This window comes from Bidens hawaiensis, unplaced genomic scaffold (genome assembly GCF_021521415.1).
Source record: "Bidens hawaiensis isolate Kalapana, Puna unplaced genomic scaffold, B.hawaiensis_p1.1 tig00062976_1, whole genome shotgun sequence".
Taxonomy (NCBI): Eukaryota; Viridiplantae; Streptophyta; class Magnoliopsida; order Asterales; family Asteraceae; genus Bidens; species Bidens hawaiensis.
Window position 1 is genome coordinate 1 of NW_027501295.1, and position 18,188 is coordinate 18,188.

The 18,188-nt window shown below is 34.7% G+C and overlaps 1 protein-coding gene and 1 pseudogene across 1 annotated transcript; one reads left to right on the forward strand and one right to left on the reverse strand.

Annotated features, from left to right (window-relative positions):
- The first annotated feature begins 3,661 nt into the window (after positions 1-3,661).
- On the forward strand, positions 3,662-3,988 carry LOC143603840 (calmodulin calcium-dependent NAD kinase pseudogene; annotated as a pseudogene).
- Positions 3,989-6,388: 2,400 nt separating this feature from the next.
- LOC143603837 (histone H1-like) lies at positions 6,389-7,854 on the reverse strand. The gene is made up of 2 exons (XM_077080520.1): positions 7,656-7,854; positions 6,389-7,194 (listed from the first exon to the last, which is right to left on the reverse strand). Exons 1-2 carry the CDS (start codon positions 7,812-7,814, stop codon positions 6,598-6,600), a joined length of 756 nt encoding a protein of 251 aa, XP_076936635.1. The 5' UTR covers positions 7,815-7,854; the 3' UTR covers positions 6,389-6,597.
- Between the last annotated feature and the right edge of the window lie 10,334 nt (positions 7,855-18,188).

Here is an 18,188-nt window from a genome sequence, read left to right on the forward strand (position 1 = left end):
CGAATTTCAAAATTCAAAATTTAAAAATATTAAAAAGTAAGCGGGAAAATACCCCTTACCTTGGCAAACAAGTAACCGTAAGACGGATGCGGGTACAGTGTAAAGGCAAAACCCTTCACGCACCTAGCACCCGCAGGGATTTGAAGCCAAAGTAAAACCTTGGCAAACAAGTAACCGTAAGACGGATGCGGGTACAGTGTAAAGGCAAAACCCTTCACATACCTAGCACCCGTAGGGAATTGAAGCCAACTTTGGCGAACAAGTAACCATAAGACGGATGCGGGTACAGTGTAAAGGCAAAACCCTTCACATACCTAGCACCCGCAGGGAATTGAAGCCAAATATTCCTCGGCAACCAACTATAAGACGGGTGCGGGTACAGTGTAAAGGCAAAACCCTTCACATACCTAGCACCCGCAGGGAATTGACGCCAGGAATACCTTGGAAGTAAAGTAACCGTAAGACGAGCGCTGGTACAGTGTTAAGGCAAAACCCTTCACATACCTAGCGCTCCGCTGGGAATTGAAACCAAGAAGGATCTTCTGGGCAATGCTTGCGGAAACGGAAATAACATCCCCGCATAGCGGGAACGTCGAGAACTACGTTGTTTGAAGCTCCAGGATGGAATTGGTGGTTTTAACATAATTGATCACTATGTTCAAAACTACCAAAACCTCATGGAGAGTCCACACAAGTGGGACTCAACGCTCCTGACTTGCGAGGAGGTTACAGACCTACCCGCATCATACCCAAAGACCAAGCAGGAAACACGGGAATTTCTGCAAGTGACAAGGACTTCCGCGGGAAGAATACCCATGGAAAACCTTAAAAAACCCTTTTCAAAACCCTTTGCTTAAGTCCAAAAGTTCACCTCACTTTATTAAACACGCATGAGAAGAACATTGGAATGGGGGGACTTGAAGAGGTAGGTCCCAGCAGAGCCCATTTGGACCCGCAAGACTCACCTTAAACAGGGACGTCTGCGCAGAAACCAACTGGATCCGCAGGACCAACCATGCTCAGAGACGTGACGTCCTTACGCGCAGTACGCAAGCTGGTCCCGCAGGAAATGCCTCCCAATGGTGAAGGACTCCGCCTGTCCCCGCAGCCTCGGATACAAGCCATTAGGGAAGGCCACCCGCGCAGCAAGGCTACACGCACAAGGCACTTAGCTCTCAATCACTCAGTGTCACCTGAAGGAATGAGCGAAGCCGGGAACAATCCCGCACAACGGCGGGAGGGGGAATACTCCCGCCCAAATAAGCCAGTCCGTACGATACGGGAAGATCTTCTGTACTGTACCTGACGAGGTATGGGAAAAAGATCTGAATAAAGATACGACAGCTTATGGACAACAGTATGGCGAGCAGCATGCTCCTACACTGTATGTCACTATTAGCCGCTGCCTACTCACCAACTATTGTCATACCACGTGCGTAGCCGGCAGTTGGTAGAAAAGGAATAGTATACAGCAGGCCTGGTCGCTATCAGCCGCTACCTACCCACCAACTACCAGCAGGGCACGTGCGTAGGCTACTGTCGGTGGAACAGGAACACTGTTGCAGCCGGCCATACCTCCTTGGAAACCTACCTTCGGCTATAAATACCACAAATGGTATGACCATCTCATCTTATCATATCTTATCACATTATCATCATATTATACCTGATATCTGCTCTAGCAATCTCTTAATATACTTTTATATTTAAAGAGCAATCTAGTCTGATTCTCACGCCGGAGGGTGGTCACAAGGAGGAACCCCCCCTTCTCAGTGACGAGCTCACGGTGTCTGTTTTGCAGGTTATCAGAAGAACCATCTTCTCAGGGTCCAACCCCTCGTGGGAAACAGCTATCCAACCCCCAGATTATCTATAATCTGTACCGGGGTCCGGTTAGTGTTTCTTCATATACATATACATATACATAGGATTTGGATCATGTGAGAATCATTTTGAAATTGAGAACTTTGAGAACCATTTTGAACCATAAAAAGATCTTTTTAAGAAAATAAAAGAAAACTAAAAACAAAAAAACGCGAATATGAAAAAAGAAAAAACCAAAAAAATTTATTTTTTATCCCGGTTTCATAAAAAAAATTAAAAAAAATATCGGTTTAGCAAAATTATACATATATGTATAATACGTATTTTTTAATTTTATACAAGTTATTCGTTATACACATATGTGTATATTATGCAAATCAAGATTAAATGATTATACATATGTACGTACAATTAAGGGTTTTTCTTCTTCTTTTTATTAATAAAACCGGAATGAATTTTTTTTTTTTGCTTTTTTAAAATTTCGTTTTTTTTGTTTTATAATCTTTTTTAAAAAAATAATAATTTTTTTTGACCTAAAATGATTTTTAAAGTTCTCAATTTCAAAAGTTCTCTTAGGACCCTCAACCCATATACATATACGTATTTTTTTATTTATGGTTCATATTTTTAATTTTTACTCCCTATATACAAATATGTTTATGTAAATAAAAAACAAACCAACAAATTAATTTGTTCATATGTTTTTATGAATATTAACCGTACATAACTTACACATGTGTAGGTTCTATATGTATATAAACACGCTTATTCATATATACTAGCTGAGTGCCCGCGCAATGCAGCGGGGGTGTGCACGCAACTCGACAATGAACGTATAGTATGTGCCAGTACATACGTCATCTGATGACAGTGTGCACGTAGCCCGAAATTTGACACATAACTCGTGCAAAGCCAGTTGCGTGTAATCGAAAATTGAACACGCGTAACCGGCCCGGAATGCACGTTACTGACATTAAAACATGCTTAACCAACACACGCGTGTAATTCATAATGATTACCGGTGTAGGGCGCTATGTTGAGCGCATACCAAGATTCGGTTATGTGCGTTATGTGGTGCTGAACACGCGTTTATCGGCCCCTGTACATGTAAACAACGACATCTGCGTAACCGGTGACGAAAATCAAGAAGCAAACCCGAAATATACAGTAATTTCAAATAACCACTTTTGTAAACCAACCCGTTTTGGCCCTAAACCCAGTCCGACTCGACATTGGTCTGACCTGGCCCTATCTACTCGAACCCGAACCAAATTAACCATTTTTCTTGTATTGACTTGTTCTGACCCTAATCCATTTTTACAAATGACCCAAGCTCACCCGACTCGACCTGTTACCAGTTCTACACGGTAATCGCGTAACATGTTAAAATTTTAAAACTAAAAACTATAACAATACCATACTCAAATTAAAGAGAATAAAATACTCGTTTTTATGATGTAGTTATTTTAAGAAAAATATTAACGTGTGAAAAGATATGGCCGTTAAAAAGTCGAGGGGTAGTTGGTTTTGAATTACGGGGCATGTGTGTAACTATTATCCAAATTTACAAAAAAGTGATGAAGTTGAGGGACCAAAGTTATAAGTATATTTTAAAAGAATGAAAAGACTTAATTACCCTTAATTTTTATATTTTTGATGCATTGTATGTTGTACATAAAGCATTGAGTTTGGTACCTCTTAAAATTTAAGAGGTCCCTCACTCATGCTTTATAAATAGTATAGATATTTTTTCTAAACTTCAGGAGAGAGAAATAAACATTGCACTTCAACTATTTTCTTATAATTTTTTTTTAATTTACATATGCATGTGCAACAGGTGCACCAATCGTCTACAAACGCAGCATCATCTCTCCTAGTAACCGCATTAAACGAAGGGAGAGATGTGATCATGGATGGAACATTATCATGGGTGCCATTTGTAGTACAAACAATAACAATGGCTAGAATGGTGCACCGTAAACGTTACCGCATGGGCGCAGGGTACAAAGTGAATGATGATGGAAGTGTTACTGAGAATTACTGGGAACAACTTGAAGAAGAAAGTGAATCCTTAGATGGTCATACTAAAAGAAGACCATACAGGATAGAGTTAGTTGGAGTTGTTTGTGATGCTTATTTAGCTGTTGTTAGAGGCATAAGGTAATAAAAATAAAAAGTCAAATCATGGTCAAACGGGTCGGGATACGGGTCAAAAGGGTTATTTTGGTGCCAGACACTAAGAGTTTTTTATTTTTTTTTTATAAAAGCGGGCTACTTTTGACTCATTTGACTTGTTTACTTTTCAAGATTTTTTTCAACTTAATTGTTTGACCCGTTACAAATAGCACATAGCCCAAAACTGACCAGTTTATAAGTACATGAGTCAAAATTGCCATAAATACTAAAAATTTCTCATCCGGCTAAAGTTTACGAATTGGACGAGCCAGAACTGGTTATTTTTTGTTGAAATTTTATTTTTTAAAACAACTAGCGTGTCAAGTGTGATACAAAATTATTATTATTTAAAGCAAATCTTGATATTTTTTGATAAAAAAATATTTAAGAGGTTTTATCACTTTATGCATTAAAAATACACTTTGGGCCACTTTCTACCCCTTTTATTTGTTTCTTTGTTAGCTACTTTCTTTTTTTTTTATTTTAAGTTTGACCTGTTAGAGATAAAATATAACATGTATGCATTTGACAAAACTTGATTAACTAGGGGTGTATGTGTGGTGCAGTTCGGTGCAGTTTTTGGCTAAAACCAAACCGAAAACCAAAACTTCGGCTTTTGGAGTTTTTGAAAATGTTCGGTTTCGGTTTTACGGATTTCGTTTTGGTTTCGGTTCGGTTTTTGCCATTTGAGCTTGAAAATTTTAAGCCGAAAAAAATAATAAATTTAGGTATACATAATTGTGTTAATTGTAAAATAATAGACTATTATACTTTTGATAAAAAAAATATTAGAGTTACATATTTATTAAATTCTTATTTATTACTGAATATAAAATATAAAAAAATAAATAAAACTTTAGGAATTAGGTTCGATTTTTTTTGGTTTTTTAACATGCAAAACCAAAACCGAACCGTCAATACGGTTTTTACAAAATTATAAAACCAAACCGTCGGTTTTTATTTCGGTTTGCTTTTTTGGATTTGGATTTTTTGACTTTTTGGATTTTTTTCTCACCCCAATAATTAATTGTTAACAGGAGAGCAATTATGTGTAGAAGGGCAGTGAGAGTGAGGTCACAATTAACATCACACAAGAGATTTGCAAGGGCATTTATGACATATTGCCAAATTGTAGACAGTGCAAAGCTATATCAAACCAATGATCTAGATGGACCACCAAAGGTATATATATATAACATGTTCTTGTTTTTTAAATTTTAATTTAAGACTCATGGTTATGTTAATTCGCTTAAAAATATGAACTTTATGTCTCAAAAGTTGATAGGGTGGAAAGAGAAAGAAAAGACATTATTGGTTGATCCTGACGAGATATCATGCTTAAAAATGATAGAAAACTTGAATGAGAAAGCAGACTCGATATATGAACTTTATAGTAAACCGAACCCGACACATAAAAGCGGGTCAGTTTGGCATGATATTGTTATGTCACCTTCTAGAAAGGATATTCAGAAAGAGCTTAAGTATTTCATTCAGAAAATCGAAAGCAAGAAAGGATAATCGAGTATTGAAAAGATCACACGATGCTACAAGTTCTAGTCGGGAAACTACATCTAATGTGTTTTGTATTGAGAGTTTATTCGGATGAAAGATTTATAAATGTAAAACTGGTTTTTAGATTGTTAAGTACAAATTCATTTATCCGTAGAATATAACGAATTGCATCAAATGTTTGATTATTGTTCTGATAAAATGTTTCATATTGTAAAACAATAATAAACCTTTTAAAATGTGTTTGGGGTTGATTATTATTAGTTAAGAATAGGTTATGTCCACCATATGGGGTATATTTGAAAGTGACAAACCCGGTCTATGCTCTATATGTGTTATATACATCACAAGTTCATGATTATATTCTTCACATATGACATTTATACCCAAACATCACATGTTGGAGTATTAAATTGTCAATTTGGATTTTGGAAGGATCATGAGGAATGGCTAAACTAAAGCGGGAGTAAAAATAAAGCAAATTATGCGTAGGTTGTTTTGGATTTGAGATCGTCAACTGACGATAGGGTTTATAGTCTATGAATATACAAGTGCATTATGACATGGGAGTCATAATATCGAAAACAATTTTTGTTACGAAAATGACTCCAATTTTTTTTTATTTTTATGCGTTTTAGGCCCTTAAAAAGATTGAGACGGCCATAGGTTCTAGTTTATACGTAGGCGTGTTTATAAAGTTTGGTATTGGTACCGATCGGTACCAAAGTTTTGAGTATTGGTACGGTAATCAAGCATGCTCCGTCTAGAACCTAAACAATTAAATCCATATATGCAGGCGTATACCTCAATGTTAATGTTTTTCATCAAATTGATTCAAACCCACAATCTATCAATAACCAATTCAAATGATAACCACCCTAATCAACTCACCATCAAGCAGATGGCAAACATCTTTAATTCCAACCTGAATTTGTAACAATTGAAGAACACCTAACAAACTACATTATACCGAAACATGACATATCAAGATTCGAACTCTATAAACTCCTCCCATGGATGGATAATATCATCAACAATCAAACATACAAACTAAATTCCTACAACCAAACAAACACCAACTCATCATCATCACTTCTTCGCCTTCCTTGTAGTCGCCTCACCTCTCTTCGCCGCAGCCACTGGTGCCGCCTTCTTCACCGGCGTCTTCTTTACCGGAGCTGCCTTCTTCGCTGCTGGAGCTTTCTTCCCAGGTGATGTCCTTGTAGACGTCCTCGCAGCCTTAGCCACCGGCTTGGCTTTAGGGGCCGCCTTTTTCTTTGCAGGAGCTGCAGCTTTCGGCTTAGCAGCCGGTTTCGCTTTAGGAGCTGCCTTGGTTTTAGCAGCCGGCTTGGTCTTTGCAGCCGGCTTGGCTTTCGGTTTGGCTGCAGCTTTAGGTTTTGAAGCAGCAGATGTTTTCTTCTTAGCCGGGGCTTTTTTAGCGGCCGGCTTGGCATTTGCAGCAGGCTTCTTCTTGGCCGGAGCAGATTCAGATTTGGCCGACGGCAGCTTGTAAGAGGCTTTGACTTTGACCAGCTTACCAGCGGCTACAAACTTCTTGAGCTGAGTCAACAGTATCTTCTTGAAATTGGCCGGAAGGTTCTTGTGCTTCTCTTCAATGAACTTTGTGATTGCGATCTGACTCGAACCGGTTCTTTCCTTCAATGTCACAATTGCTTCCTTAATCATCTGCACATTCATTCAATCAGTTAACAAAATTAGGTCAAACATCGAGTCAATTTCATCAATAAGTAACCAAATTAAGCCAAATAACTAGTCAAATTCATCAATTAGTACCAAAATTAAATCAAACGAGTCAATTTCATCAATCAGTTACAAAATTAGGTCAAATAACGAGTTAATTTCATCAATCAGTTACAATTACTAAGTCAAATAACGAGTCAATTTCATCAATCAGTTACAATTACTAGGTCAAATAACGAGTTAATTTCATCATACAGACACAAAATTAGATCTAATAACGAGTCAATTCCAATCAATTAGTATAAAAAATTAGGTCAAAATCAGCTCAGTCATCCAGTCAATTTCATCAACCAGTAACAAATTCAGGTCAAACATCAATTCAATTTCATCAACCAGCAACAAAATTAGGTCAAAACCAGCTCAATAACCGAAATGCAATCAATTACCTCAAAGTACGGAGGATGCTGAGCAGGCTTCCTAGGCTTCTTCGTAGCAGCCGCCGCTTTCTTCGTCTTCTTACCTTTCGTCTCCTTCGCCGCCGTCTCAACCGGAGCATCCTCCGCCGGAGCAACCTCCGTCGCCACAACTGGTTCTTCAGTCGCCATTACTTAACCTAGGGTTTGATGATAGATTGAAAAGTTGCAGGTTATTTAAGAAGAAGATGGTGTTATTATGTTAATAAAATGGTGAATATTATGGATTTAAATATATAGTGGATATAATGAGAGATACTGGAATCTGATTGGCTGATATGTTTACTACACGGATGGTCTCATTTTAAATATTATCCGTTTGATTGTTTTTAATCTACGGTTGTGATACAAGATGGATGTAGCCTTGGATCAAAGTTGTAATTAATATTTTATATGAATGTGTTTCTATGCTTGATTCATTTTATCACAACTTAACCTAAACTTAATGAAAATTTATAAAAAATATTTAGTTGAGTAGGAAATTAAGTTAGCTTTACAATGAATGTTTACATTACGGTTAACGATGAGTAAGTTAGGAGATAATTGAGTTTAAATCGGCGATGGTCAAAACGTATGTTTGGAAACGTATGTGATTACATTTTGAAGAGGTTTAAGTAGCAATCGAAGGTTGTTTTGAGATTTTATTAGCTTGTGTTATGCTATATTGACTGGGTGACAAGTAGATACAAGAATTTTTGAAAACGGATTAGAACTGAGTATGATAAGCTGGTTGTAAAGTCATTAAAGATGAACATTTTAAAAATACTTAACTAAATTAGTGGTAACATTTAGTTTTGGAGAGATTGTTAAGTTACTATTTTTACAAGTTATGTTAGTAGATGTGCTAAATTGGTAATGTGTTTAGATTAATTATCACAATCCTAATTCCTAAGCTAGTTTTGATTTTTGGGTTTTTTTTGGTTTTCACCTCACAATATGAAAATACATGTAAACTAAGATAGTAGTATGTATGGTAAGACACTAATGAGATCCAAAAAGAAAAACCCTTGTAGAGAAAAACTATAAGGACAAGCAATAAATTGTTTATCGTATATTAAAGCAGTGAGTGCAATAATAAAACCATTCATACAAACTCTATAATAACAAATATTTATGTCACTTATGCACATATAAAGAAATACACGTTTTGAGTAATATCTAAGTACTTACTAAAGTAAAACACAATATGTAACAATTGAGTTATTCTCGATCGTTATTATGCTTAAATCCCAACTTGGTTTACGAACTTTTACTAAGGTTACTGTATGGAGTTAAAATGAGACTGATGCATAACAAATAGTATCATATCAACGCAAAACAAAGCTTAGCCGAAAGAATGATGGTTTCGTCTGAAGTTAGTTTCGTGTGGTTGTCTAAATCAAAGAATGTTTGTTTCGCTTAATAAGAAGTTGCATGTTAGTGTGTGTGCACGAGAGTCCGTTATTGGCATGTTGCTATCAACCTTGTATTTAGGGAGCCATAAATATGAGGTAATAACTTATGGTGTGTGCGGGTTTCGCATTGTAAACATTCTAAACAAGTTCAAACCCATACAGGGGGGTGTCATATTTACGTCATTTTTTTCTTATGGTCGTTCTTGTTGATTCAACATTCCATTCACAGTTAGGGAGCTTTTTTATTTCAATATGTGATCAAACAGATCGTTTAGTGTATGATTTGTTCGAACCGGGGCTTCTTTGTTGTAATTCAGTTTTCTAAAATAGAAAAATGATGTTTTATTTGAAAAATTGAAACACTGACATCAGTCATCACTATCCAGGATATAATAACATATTACCAACTCATACAGACTATAGGGTTGTTTGGCCTAGTTTTTATTTTTTGACATGCGCTTATTTCGTTTTACAAATAATTTAAAAAATCATCTTTCATACTAAACCCGGTTTCCAATTTTCTTTTTCTTTCATCTTCAATTCAATACACGCACTCTTTCATACTAAACCTTTTAACCTAATCAACCAAAGCCTCCATTCAATCGGCCATTCTTGCCTATTTTTTGTGTGAATTGGTTCCGATTTTGTTTTGTTTATCTTCCGGACATTAACAATCAGTCGATTATTAGTTTCTCCTAATTTCCTTCCGGACATTAACGACCGAATAAGATTTGGGTGTCCATCAATTCCGCTTTTGTTTCATGTTTTTGCTTCATTGCTAAATATCTCGATATCAAGTTAATTTGTATCATTTTTTTGTTTAATAACCATAATTTTGACAAACAGGGTATGGAGTATGAGTTTCTGCCATAGTTACATCAATTAGCCATCGTTGGATGTCCTCGACAAAGTATGTAATATGATTTATATACTTATTGCTTGTATATTAACATTAACGATTGATAATGATTTGGGTATCCATCGTTCCGATTTTGTTTCATGTTTTTGGTTAATTGGTAATATCTCGATAGCAAGTTAACAGTTATTATTTTTTCGTTTATAGGTATATGCTAAGATATGTAATTTGACACTTTTGGAATTTTTGATTTTGAATATCAATTATTTGAATGTTGGTTAATTTCATTTAAGTTTTATTCGGATATTGAATGAATAATTGTTTTATTTCTAGAAATTAAATTTTCTTTAAAATGAATGCCAAAATTAAACATTCCTTTTTAATTCTTTACCAAAAAATTAGTGTTAAGTTAAACATTCAGTTACGAATTATGTGATAACCGATATCATTAAAAATTTAAATTCTTGCCTAAATTATTTGTAATATATGTTTGGTTATTATTTGTAAACTAATTTTATGATTTTAAATCATATTATAATCCCCCTTAATAAGCAGTTTTATTTTAACATATTGTCTTTAATTTTTTGTAAACCAATATCACAATCCTTGGTGTTTAATATTTTTAAAGAATCATTTCATTGTGCAGGAAAAATACATATTATTAACAACGTGGAGGATGTAAATTATCAAGCTATTCTTGACATAATGTCCACCTTATATGCAACTGAAATATTTAATAAATTACGCGTGACAGAGGTATTATTTTAGTTGTTGATAAATCAATCAAGTCAAACTTTTCATATTATCATTTACTTTCAACGTTTATATCTACTTATTGTGTAGCATGACTTTATACAAGAAATGTGTGGTATTCTTGTCGACTGGCATACATAGGTTAGCTTTTGAACGTACTACGGATTTAGAGTATTTTTTTTGAAATATTTAGATGACCATGAAATGAAATATTCAATACATTTTTGTTAGCACAAATCTTCTGTAAATAATTTATTTGGTAAACTTTTATTTTTACCCTTGTGTAATTCTGCATCCCAGTTCTTGCATTTTCAAAAATTGTATTTATTTTACCAACATGAACAATGAAAACACCGCTCTTAAATATAAATGGTATTATGTTTTGATTCAATTTATTAAAATGTGTGATTTTTTTATTCTCTTTTTCAATGCTACTTTCCCATTATCAAATGTTAAGGTCTTTCGTTGTTAACTCTCTCACATTGATCACTTTTATTCTGGTGAAGATTATCCTAGAAATGATCGCAGTGGCACACCTTTAGGTACAGCAGGTGACAAACATTTTCTTTGATTCAATATAGTTACTTTTTTTTTTAGTTTTATGTTGCTCTATTTGGTTAGATAGATAATTAATTATAAATAAAAAAATTCAACCATCAAGTTATGTGTCCGCCAACGATAAATAACAATTTTCAGTTTTGAGTTCAACCCGTTATAACCTGTTACTACTGTTTTATGCATAAAGTCAACCACTTAGTTACTATATGTATATAAAGCATATTTGGCAAAAAGAAGTTTTATTAATAATGATTTTGATATGGGCTTGAAATTATCATCACTATTACTAATTTAGAGCAAAATGATTTGAAATTAGGACTTGAATATAAAGGGATGTATAGCTTTTGTTGTTGTTTTCATGGTTGTTTAGTCTATGAGTATTCTATTGTATAAACCATAATTCGAAATTAGAATAGGAAATCGAAACCCTAATGGTGTAGAATTTTGAATTTCATGTTTGTTTTGAATTGTAGTTTGACCACAAGAATTTAATGCCAATACTGGAAGTAACTTCTTTCCAATTTCATTAGTTTGATCACATAAATCATGCTTTGAATTATGATAACTTGGGTGTTCTTGAGTTATTTCAGTTGGTTGAGTTGAATATGATCATAATTATAGGTTATTATATATGGCCTATATGACTGGTTTGAACTATGGATAAAAATCAAGGTAAAATTTGATATTTTTTAGTTACCGTCTGTGTTAAAGATTCTGAACTCTTTATTGTTTTAACATGTAGATTACTACTGCTCTGATTGTAAGTTTGTGACTTGCTGATGATACACTTGATGATTAAGAATCTGATAATCAGTGGGCTCCCTCTAAAGGCTCCTCATCTAAGGTATTTTATAGTTTTAGTAAGTTTCTTTGTTTATATTTTTTTCAGATAATGACATTGTTTTACTGTCTAATAAGGATTGATCCATATCCTGCAATCATATTTTAATTAAGTAATGAGTAACACTTTGGTGATTTAACCAGTAAATTGGTGACAAAGTGGGCAAGTACGGCAACATATTAGAATTGTTCGAGTCCATTAGAACATACATATTTTATTTGTGTTTTTTATTTAAATTTATAAAGATATGATGTTTTTGTTTATAATCCAAAGAAGAAAATACTTGTCATTATGACATTAAAATGTCCAGGCACGGGTATAAAGTAAAATGAAGATTCAATGTTTATTGGTTTCTGCCTAGACTTAAAACTGATAATACTTTTTTGTGTGAAGCATAATGTTCTAATTCTAACTCAGTAGATATGATAATAAAGTATGTAATAAGTGTTTTTGTAATTTGTTTCCATTATTTAATTATTATAATAGTATTTTTAAATTTACTACTAATGTTAATAGGTGTAGCACCTGGTGAGGTTATGGGTTCGATAATGATGATGATGATGAACAGACAGTGATGCCAACATGTTTGTTTGATGGTGGTTTAGAGGTCTCGCACAACACTTGATTTAGTCTTCCAACCAAAAGCAAGCGTTCTTCAATGGCAGGCGTTAGGCAATAACTCAAACATGAGTGAAAGTAAGTAAAACTCACATGTCACACATGTATCCTGCTCACCAATGTTGTTCAATATATCCGATTAAAATGTTAGATTTATAAGTATGAGTTTACTTTAAACAGTTTATCGGGGCATGGGTACTTTTGGTAAATCCATGGAATGTTACATAGGTAACGTTTTGAAGGTATATTATTGGTTTTTCTGATGTATGTTATTGGTTTATTGATTCTTGATTACATGTTAAAAGTTTATTATTTAGGTCTGATTAAGGTTTTATTCCATTATCAAATATTATTTATGTTATTTGTTTCTTTAGCTTATTTATTTATTGATTATTGACATTGAAAATTTTATTATTTAGGTGTGATTCACGTCAATTGAAAGCTTCCTAAAAGTTTATTGTAACATCCCGAAATTTTCAAAATAATATTAATTATATTACTTAATAATAGATGGAAAGTTTACTCGGGTTATCAGGAAATAAATAATAGAATAGGAGTTGGTATGGGTCGGGCTAGTGTTGGGTAATGGATGTGGGTTATGGACTTGGATTAATAGAGATGGGTTAAATGATAATGGGCCTTAGGTCCATGGGATTTCAGGGATATAAATACCCTAGCACCCCAAAATATCTTCATTTCTATCATTATCCAAACACTCAAAAAACACACACATACACCACAACTTCGCCGGCGGCCGGAACCGGGCAGATCCGAGGAGAGGAACGGGCAGATCCGAGAGAGAGAGAGAGCGATTAGTTGTGTTAACAAGTTAAACGAGATCCAAACAAGCTCAAAAAGGTATGATTCTTGATCTTTGAAGTTTAAAGATCCAAGCTTTTTAGTGTATAAGCGACCGAAAATGGTCGGGAAGCGTAGTGGGTGATATTGAACCATAGAAAGGGTGTTAAAATCGCTCAAAATGCTGGAAAGAAACCGAACAGCGGCTGTCTGGGCAACTTCGCCTGCATCTGGGCAACTTCGCCTTCAAAGCAAGCTAAGTTCGCCTGATGAACTTCGCCTGCAAGCTAAGTTCGCCTGATGAACTTCGCCTGCAAGCTAAGTTCGCCTGATGACAACTTCGCTGTAAAGTTAAGTTCGCCTAACTGGTAACTTCGCCTGAAGCCAAGTTCGCCTGATGGCAACTTCGCTGTAAAGCTAAGTTCGCCTAAGGTTTAACTTCGCCTAAAGCCAAGTTCGCCTAAGGTTTAACTTCGCCTAAAGCCAAGTTTGATTTGAAAATAAATTAAAAGCGATAAGTTAAAGTAAGCTAATACTAGGCCACCAGATTAGATCAGGCGAGTATTGATACGTGTAACTTGTACAGTCAGCCGAGCTCAGTTAAATAAGGGATTTACAGCTACCAGAGGAAGAAGCAGAGTTCAGGTGAGTTTCTAGCCCCATTCCTTGTTATGTTTTCGGGGCTGTGTGCATACTCGATGTGATAGTTAATACACTTACCTTAAGTGGTAAGTGTATGCCTTGTATGATTTATGTATGATGATTGTTTGACGTAACGTGAATGATCTTCGGATATTGCACGTACCGTTAGGCTATAAATAAAGATATTAATATGGTATGTAATGTAAGGATGATGTCTGAACATTATGAAGGAAAGCTTGTCGGTATGTGAACGATCTTCGGATATTGCACGTATCGTCAAGGGAAGTGATTAGCTCCTTACATGGATATTAAATAATAACTTATAGATAGTGTTCCTTCTATGGAAAGTATAGTGTTCCTTCTATGGAAAGTATAATGTTCCTTCTATGGATAGTAAAGTGTTCCTTCTATGGAAAGTATACAGAGTGTTCCTCCTATGGAAATTATATATAGTATGGTAATGGTAATGGTTCTTTTAATAGACATTACGTGACGATCCTCCTATGGATATTTATACGAGGTTAAGGTAGTAATATGTGTCTTCGGATACGGGAAGAAATATATGGGAATAAATTGTATGTTGCCTGATTAACTAGAACTCACTCAGCGTAGCTGACTTTTAGTATGCACGCAGGTGAGTAGGAAGAGGCAGCTCGCTTGAGGAGACACGTGGCACAGAATAAGAGGCTGGCATCGGAAGACTCAAGACTTTTAAGTTTAATGTTTCGTTTATTTTGAAAGACAACAGGATGTTTTAAGACAAGACGTGTTTTGTTATGAAATGTTTAATGAAAGCTTTTATATTCCGCGAAGTTTTAATGAACTCTGATTTGTAAGAACTGTGTTTATGAGTAAATCCGACGCTAAAGTAAGGCTACCGGGTTCGGGGCTTTACAAGTTGGTATCAGAGCATAAGTTCGAGAGATTTAAGCATCCTACATGCTTAGACTCGAACAGAGAATGTGATTTAAGTAAGAAAAATAAAGAAGATGCCAGTTCTAGAATGCCATGTGTCGCTCAAGCAAGATGAGTAAAGGTAAAGTGTATGATTAAATGATATATGTTAATGAGAAAGAAAAGATATGTGAATGGTAGGGATATGAATAATTGATTGTTTGATTTGACTAACTGCTTAAGTAGAACCAGCACAAATAGACTCATAAAGGGAAGTGTATAGAACACGGAAAGTAACGTGATCAGCTAATCACAGCCGGCCACTGTGATTACCGGAAAGTTTTGAGTTTCGGTATGATAACGGTGTGGTACATTATTTCCCGAATTTACCTTCAATACCGGTTCGAAGGTATTTACCTAATTTTACCTTCAATACCGGTACTGAACCGAATATTCATGTACCGGTACAAAAAATTGGCGATTTTCGGGATCGGGATTTTCAGTACCGAACTCATCCCTATTATAAAGTACCATCAAAATCGCACATGAGCAGAAATTTAGACATGTAGAGATCCGGTATTTTTATAATGACAATATAACCAAGCATGCTCCGTCTAGCACCTAAACAATTAAATCCATATAGTCGTATAACCCCAATGTTATTGTTTTTTTCTTAAGATTTAGCATGATCATAGTTTTGCTTAATCAAATCGAATTTGTCCTAAAATTTCGTTTAGACATACATACAAATGGAGGTGTGAATAAATGAAGTGGAGGTATTGCACACCAAAAGAATTATAAGTACATGAAATGATGGTATAAAACATGAAATATAAGAAATAAGGTAAAGAAAATTATAAATATGTGAAAATATAAAATAGTAATGGTTTGATTCAGTTAATTCCAACGGGTTAAAAACCGATAACTGTTTTTCGATTAATTCGGTTTTTAGTTAATTTCAGTTCGTTTCTATTGGTTTTCGGTTCCATTAAGTCTCACCCCTACAATACGATACCATAAACAAAAGCTTAATACAGTAGTTACGGTTCTTGAGATTTTGTGTAAGAACGGTTTTCAAATTCATTGTCTTGAAAAGTAAGAGCATTCTCAGCAGCTCTTTTAAAAGTTTTGTGAGGAAAATCTCTAAAAATTTTAGAGAATGGTAAGTGATTGTGAGTAGAGAAGAGAAAAAATTTTAGGGGATGGGTAAATTTGAAGGAACAGTGTTCATCCTCTATTTATTTTAATATATTTGAAAGTGGTTGTAAGTGAATGAGAGATAAAAGATAATGATAATAATGTAAAAAAATATTATTTAATTGTATATGAGAGAAAAAATGTATTCTTTTGTAGTGTAAATATATAGATATAGAAGCTGTTGTGAATGCTCTAAATACTTTCTTTGTAGTTTTTTCTTTTATTTTGAACGGTGAATTTTATCATTTTAAGAACTCAATTAAATAACTCTTAAATGAAACTTTGGAACACAACGACGTTATAAGGATAGTAAACTTTTTAAGAAGCGAATATATCAACATTTTATGCCCATGAACACTCAGTTTTGACTTTTGAGACATCAAGTTCACACCTATGAATATATTTGTCCTAAAAGGCATAGTATATAGTTAATGGACCTTGTCATTGAAATAAAACAATGACATTGATCTATTGATTTTCCAATATGAGTCACTAATCATGATTTTAACGTTGAATACTTAGCCCAAAAATAAACCATTTATCACTATATTTGACGACATTAGGAAATGAAGCATGTAGTTTAACTAATTTTAGCGTGTACCATAATATCAAGGGCTAACAGAGAACCAGATATGTTTACAACTCAAGTATAGTTTAAACATTTATATAAATCGGATGCGGATTGGCTCGGATATAAACCGAGTTGAAAATTTGAGCTCGAGTTAAACCCGGTCTTAAAAAAGTTGGTTTGGCTGGTTTTGTGCTTGGTTAGATTGTAAGAACTTAGAAGAAAAAGAAGTGGAAGCTAATGGATCCAAATAATAATAGAGAGTTAAGCTTAAAACATTGAATATGTACTTTGCCTACAAGATGTTAAAGTTGGGATAATTTGAGTGAGTCAACCGAGCGAGCCAACCTCGACTCATTTACATACCGGGCAAAATTTGATCAATTGTTGCAATTGTTGTGATTTCATCTTAGTATGTGTCTTTTATCGGTTTTTATCGTTAAGTAATAATATTCCGACTTCTTTAGTCTAAATTTTTCCATCATTTCGCACATTGTAAATGAATTTATGTAGTTTGTTAGTAAAGTGAATTAAGTAAGATTATACAAAGTGTTACCAACTCCAACCTAGATGTGATTATATTTTATTCTTTTGTATTCAAATCATTTACATTGTGTTTATGATAATAATTAACCAATCATTCACCTTGTATTCAATACGAGCCATATTCAATATTAGCCATTTGCTCTTTATGCACTCGACACCCTTATTTCCTTGATAATTGATAGTCTTTGGTGGGTAGGCGATAGACGCATAATCTTTCATATTTGATTCATAGATCGAAGTGATCAAAGACCAAAAGTGATTATTTTTTATAAAGAACTAATAATTATTTTTTACTCGTTTTTTATTTTTATTTTTTTGAAAGTTTTATAAAGGTACAAGTATAGTTTAAACATTTATATAAATCGGATGCGGCTCAATGGTAGAACACTCCCTTTACAAGTAAGAGGTATGGGGTTCAAACCTCACTATCACCAATTTATATGGAAGATATGAGGGATGACCCTGGCTTGCCAGGGTTCGAGTCCTGATCTCACCCGGTTTTACCGGCTCCTCGCTGTCGTGCCATTTGGCGGGCGTGGGGGTCGGGTTTTATCCGGTGAATCCCTTAATAGGTGGACCGCTAGGGGCTCCGTCCGTCCGGACTAGTGGTCGGCTCAGGCTATCTTTAGCCAATGGGAGTCGCGTACGAAGTACCCGGCGTTACTTAGTTTGTCGTTCAAAAAATATAGTTTAAACATTTATACAATTTTCTCATAAACATGTGTTGGTTAAAGAACTAGTAGTAAAGAAGGGCCCATAACACTTATTTCTCATCACATGTTTCTTACTCTTCCATTGCGAGGCTATAAATAGAAGTTAATATTTTGTCATCCAACAAGTG